The sequence below is a fragment of the Alligator sinensis genome, unplaced genomic scaffold (assembly GCF_000455745.1).
Source record: "Alligator sinensis unplaced genomic scaffold, ASM45574v1 scaffold264_1, whole genome shotgun sequence".
Lineage (NCBI taxonomy): Eukaryota > Metazoa > Chordata > Crocodylia > Alligatoridae > Alligator > Alligator sinensis.
This window is the reverse complement of record NW_005841831.1, coordinates 4,157,159-4,163,390: the sequence shown is the minus strand read 5'-3', so window position 1 is coordinate 4,163,390 and position 6,232 is coordinate 4,157,159. Positions and strand designations below refer to the sequence as shown.

At 44.4% G+C, this 6,232-nt stretch overlaps 1 protein-coding gene across 1 annotated transcript in view; it reads right to left on the bottom strand.

Moving 5' to 3' along the window:
- The window catches only part of TM9SF3 (transmembrane 9 superfamily member 3), a 95,287-nt gene that overhangs the window by 88,090 nt on the left and 965 nt on the right, over positions 1 to 6,232 (bottom strand). Inside the window, exon 2 of the mRNA XM_006014843.1 lies at positions 5,465 to 5,660. Within this exon, the coding sequence (XP_006014905.1) occupies positions 5,465 to 5,660 (196 nt within the window). The remainder of the gene's footprint in view (positions 1 to 5,464; positions 5,661 to 6,232) is intronic.

Genomic DNA, 6,232 nt, shown 5'->3' with positions numbered 1-6,232 from the left:
GGGGGGCAGGCAAAGGGGGAAGAGAACAGTGAGTAGAGACCCCCTGCCCCACAGAACAGGCCCAGTTAGGTGACAAGGGTGAGGGCGTTCCCTGCAAGGAGCAGTAGAGTCCTATTAAGGGGTCTACACCCCCCACCCCCAATCCATTAAGTCCGGCTCCTTGCGAGAGCCTCTTCATCCTTGCCTCCAATGCACATGGTGAAAGCAGGGGCTAATTAAGGGCATAGGCCCTGGATCAGCCTCTTCCACAGCAGGGGGCTCCTGGACAGCCCCTGCAGCTACCTGTCCAGCAGCAAGGGTGACAGGGCTCTGTGCAAGTGACAAGGGCTTATTGGGACTGATCAGCTCCTGCCACCCCTAGAGGTTCACAGGAATCTGTCACCCTTGCAGCAAGAATAAGGGGTCTTCTTGCAACCCTGGAACTTTTAAGGATTGCTGATATTCCTAAACCAGCAACCCATTAAAGCACAAGGAAATTTAAAGGGCTCAGTGGTAGCCTGAGATCAGATTCAGATGGCTTTGCAAGCCCTTTAAAAGCCCCATAATCACCCCCTGCCTTGAGAGCTTCAGAAAAAGGGTGCTGAATGTGTGGCCACCCATGGCACTTTTTTCTTTGTAGAGCTACAAATTTTGTACTAATTTAGCACTATAAAAAATAACATCTGGAGGGGACCTCAGACAGCAACATGAAACTGACACTATTGACAGTTTCATGATTGCCCTAAGGGTTATGAATAGACACATTTAAATTGATTTGTACTGTCAAATTCTGGTAGAGTGAAGCTAACAAGTTATTAACAGAAGCACTAACACTAGAGTTCCGTCTACAGGCTCCAGGCAATACCACTATCTAGATTTATATTTAGTACAATAGGATCTTACACAGACTTAAAAAACATCCTAGCTAGTAAAAGCTTCACTTCTACAAAAACCAATATCTTGGATTCCCACAAAAAGAGATTCCCACTTGCCAGCTTTGAGTAGGTTTTAAAAGCCCTGGTTATGTGAAGACAATTTATCAATCAATGAAAGATCCAATGTACCAACTCCAGCAATGTTAAAGGGATTACAGATCTATTAGATTAACTGAAACCAGAACATTATTTCATCTTAGGTAACTGCAAATCCTGCTACTCCAAGGTGTAGTGGGGCAGCTCCATGCCCAGGATAGCCATGCAATGCCTGGGGCAGCACTAGCTGCTGATCACAGCAGCATGATCACCACTGCTGTGGTAGCAGTTATTTATGCACCCCCCCTCTCACAAAGGTGGTGCCTAGAGCTACCGCCCCCCCCGCCCCCCTGCATGGTGAGGGAGGGAGGGAACAGGGGCAGGGTGGTGCAAGGCGTGGGACAGACCTGTGGCTCAGCGGGGGGGAGGGGGTGGCTCCTGCTGCTGCACGCACCCCGGGAGGGCATGGGGGGGAGGGGGAGGGAGGGGGCACGTGCCCCCAGATCAGTGCAAGGCAGGGCAAGTAAGCTGAAGGCTGGAGCCAGGGCTGTGCCAGGCTCTTCTCACTGGGGTTTGGGTGGGGGCTACAGATACCCCAAATGTCGCTGTAGCTCCCTCGGAGCACCACCGCATGCCCAGTGTAACCCTGGCGCTTCCCAGCGCTTGGGGGGGAGCCGAGGGTTGAGCTGGGAAGAGCTGGGGCTGCACCAGGCACGCGGTGGCTCTGGGAAGGAGCTACAGCAACATTTGGGGTGGCTGCAGCTGATCAGCATGAAGTAATCACCCCATATGCCCAACAGTGGCTGCCACTAGGTAGCTATTTTTAAAAGCCACAAAGGCAACAATGAACAGTCAACCAGTGAGGAAAACTGGATCATTCTGCTGCTATAGCATAAGTCATGCAGCACATATGACAGCATCTATGGAATTCGCTGTAAAAACTTCACAGAAACAGAACAGCTGACAAGCCTTTTGCAAACATTTAGAAGCTTCCACTGAATTCTGATGGCTTTTAAGGTCTGGGGAGCTTCATCTGTTTTATCTTTTGTTAAGGACAAATGCAATTTAATCACATTGCAAACTATTTTAACATAGGCAGTAGCACTTTAAACTATCAAAACTGAAATGTTAAGGATCTGTTTTGTTTTACATTGCATAGTTATTGTGTTTCTCATTTTAGAAGATGGAAAAAAAAAAAAAATCAATGAAGTGTCAGATTTTTAGTGCTGCAATAACGACATTTCCAGCTTTTACGGTATCACAGTAAATATTTCAGATGCAAAGAGAACCTAAGTCAATGCAGTGCCATCTTCCCAAATTAGCTGGAAGACAGCTCAAGTGCCTTTGCAAACTGCTGTGACATGACATAACTGGGTAGAATGCATAGTCAAGTTTACTGGTACCAAAAAGAAATTGCAAGCACGCTGAAGTGTCAAGATTTGAGTCTTGGGCTACAGTTCTTAAGTTCTGAGCAACTTCAGAGAAGGCCCAAGAGCTTTTCAGATGGGACTACCCCCAAAAAAGTCTAGATAGACAGACCTGGGGTGGAAAGACAGAACAGAATTCTTCTCCAAACTCTAAACCCTCAGCATAAAATTGTCTCGTGTTAGGCACACACATAGGAATATGCGCAAACAAGCTCCTTTTCAAGTGCTGAAAGGTTCAGGAAAGATCCTCTACCTTCCAGCGAGCTGCAGGCAAGAAGCCTACCATAGGAGTAGAGAGAGGAGTACAACAGGAATCCCTACACCTTGTATCTTCAAGCAATCATGGAACTGGAGGCTCCTCAACAGCACACACCTGCTAGACTTCATTTATGTCTTCCCTATCCATTCCTAATGCAGTTTCCACAGTACACTTCACCCTTTAAGGAGAAACTTAGGGTAATTTTTTTCCCCACATTGGTTATTAACATTTCTCACTGGTAAATAGAAAGCATGGTATAAATTTCAAAGCATATTCATCCATGGTGCTTCATAGATTCACAGAAGTAGGGTTGGAGGGGACCTTGTAGATCATCAAGTCTGACTCCCTGCCCTGGGCAGGAGAGAAAAACTGGGCTCAAATGACCCCAGCCAGGTAGACATCAAGCCTCCTCTTAAAGACCCCCAGGGTAGGAGCCATCACCACTTCCCTTGGAAGTTGGTTCCAGATCCTAGCCGCCCTAATTGTGAAGTAGTGCCTTCGGATGTCTAGTCTAAACCTATTCTCTAACAATTTGTGGCCGTTATTCCTTGTTTCCTTAGGGGGCGCTAGGGGGAACAGGGTCTCTCCCAAACCCTGCTGGTCCCTCCTAGTGAGTTTATAGACAGCCACCAGGTCCCCCCCTCAGCCTTCTCTTGCAAAGGCTGAACAGGTTAAGGTCCTGTAGCCTCTCTTTGTAGGGTCTGCCCTGCTGTCCCCGGATCGTGCAGGTGGCCCTCCTCTGGACCCTCTCAATGTTGTCCACATCCCTCTTGAAGTGGGGTGCCCAGAACTGGACACAGTACTCCAGCTGCGGCTTGACCAGTGTCGCATAGAGGGGGAGGATCACCTCCTTGGCCCTGCCTGAGATTCATCTGTGGATGCACGATAAGGTACGTTTAGCCCTACTGACTGTGACCTCGCATTGTCAGCCCATGTTCATCTTGGAGTCAATAATGACTCCAAGATCTCTTTCTGCCACTGTGCTCTCGAGAAGGGAGTTTCCCCATCTTATAAGTGTGCTGCTGGTTCCTACTGCCCAAGTGCAGCCCCCTGCACTTGTCAGTATTGAAATCCATCCTATTTTCGTTAGCCTACCCCTGTAATCTGTCCAGGTCCTGCTGTAATCTGTCCTTCCCTACTAGCGTGCCCACCTCACCCCAAATCTTGGTATTATCAGCAAATTTTTAAGGCTGCTTTTTACCTTAGAGCATCAGATCACATTACTCAAATCATTTATAGCAGGTTACAAATGTTTATACTGGAAAAGTTAAAAGTTATTGTGCTAAAAAGCTGGCCTGCCTCAGCTTTCCAGACACAGAGGACATTAAGACCACCAATGTTTTATTTTTATTCTAACGATAAATATGTACTATCGTTGTTCTTTAGCAACACCTTGCTTACTGACTAAAAAGTACTCTTGCTTGTCTCTCTATATTTAAACATGTTATCATCAAGAATCAGTTTTAAAAGAATTACACAGAACCCCTTCAAAATGGGGTTGCCACAAGGTTTGGTCAAATTTTAGTCTAATATATTATGTCTTCAAAGCTTACATATAAAATTGCAAACATGCATAGGTTACACAACTACCCTTAGTGAGTCAGTGCAGTAGTCAGAAATCGATGTTAATCTCCATTCAATACATGTTAATTTACCTTTCAAAACTGTTTGAATGCTACAAAATAGGGGTTCCCAAAGTTTTTATGCTGCAGCCCAGCAAACCACAGCCCAGCAGTCACAGCCAAATGCGGCTAGAGTTTCCAGCTGGAAGACAGGTAAGCATACCCCCATCCCCTGGGTGGGCAGGTAGGCCAAACCCTGCACTGCTGCAGGCCCTGCAGAAGGAGCTGTGGTCTCTCCGCCCAGCTCCGGGGGGCTGCAGTTTGCCAGTCCACAGCCACTTCCGGTCCATCAGCCAACCATGCTGCGGACTGGCAGTCAACCCGCTGTGGCTTGCCATTGGGCCACTGACTAGGGATTGAGAACCCCTGCTATACAAAAAACATTCAAATATTTATTTTCCTTTTTTGTCATTTGTTTTACACTTGGAAGTTCTATTTCTTTCTACTGATTTGCCAGAGGAGATTAAAAATTAATTGTGAACTTCTTTATGTCATTTTCTTCTTTTCAATCCAAATCCCATTTATTTTCAGCTTTGGAAGCAATAAAGTTTCAAGTATTGTATTACCAAGACAAATTGATGGTACAAAAATTTCTTTTGGAATTCCTATAAAGCAGACTCATAGAGGCTTTTTGATCCTGTGTTCTATTTGCTTTTTATCTTAAAAGAAAAAAAATCTTCCTCCTTCCCCAAGAACCACCCATCAAAATATTGTATATTTAACAGTGGAAGAAAAAAAAAAAAAAAAAAAGAGAGAGACATATTCCACATCAAGTTTGGTTGGGCTTTTCAGAGATGATGTTAACCTTAACAGGACATGGACACCCCACCCAAAAAACCCCCTAACAAGCTATCAAAACCCATAATTATTTTAGCTGCATGTTCAACTTTCATTCACCTGAAAACGTCTGGGGGGAAAAAGGACACAGTATATGACCCCTACCAAACCAGTAACAGTCGAGTACACATCCATGTGCCACTGTTGTTTATATATAAACTGGATCAGTATTACCAGAAGATACATTTCTGAAATTCCTTAATTCTGTTTAACTGCTTCAAAAGAAGTTCCTTAAATAAAACATGGTGCAAAACTCAGAGTATAAGAGACTATCTGCAGTAGTGAATAAGGCAAACACTAAGAAAAGTGTGTAAAAAAAATGAATAAACAGGGAAGTTTTAGTGACTAAATGCACTTTGAAATACTTACCTTTAAATTTAATGTCCAGACCACTAAACTCCAGTTCAACTCCTTGAAGTGCTTCTCCTAGTGTTTCATGGTAATGGCTGATGCTTTTTTTTGATCCCACACAGAAGGGAAGAGAGAAGTATTTGTATGTCTCTTGGCGATTGTGGTACGGTCCTACTGTATTCATCCACAAAACAACTTCTTCTTTATCTTGGTACTGAAAGACAAGTATATTAAAACATATGAGAAGCCTGGCAGAGTAAAACGTATTCATTACTCATTTTATCTAGAGAGGCAGCAGTATGACTGTAGCATCCAGAAAAGAGAGTCCAAGCAACAGCTGCACTTAAAATTAACTATGGCAAAAAGTCACATAGAAAAAGATATTTTTCCTAAGTCCTATGACCACTGCTCTTCATTTTCTTAGTGACACAAAGTATCAGTGACATCTTACTTTTAACACTGCCAGAAATTAAGAGCACCTTTACTGAAAGCATACTTATTCACTGCACCTACGCACAGTTGTTAGTACAAGTGATGAATATCCCAAGTAGCATAGAGAGAGATTGTAATCCAGTAAAAAACCAGCATTCTTCTTCCCCTTAACCCTGAAGTAGCAGAGGCTGGGCTTTGTCTTGAACTTCTCTGAAGGAGCACCCACCAGCTACCTCTAGCCAGTAAATTTAGTCCCAAGTCAGAACACAGTAAGTTTTCCAAGCCTTAAATCACAAGAAACTCAGCTTTCTGGATATATGAAGATCACACACACACGATCTGGGAAAGGGAAAG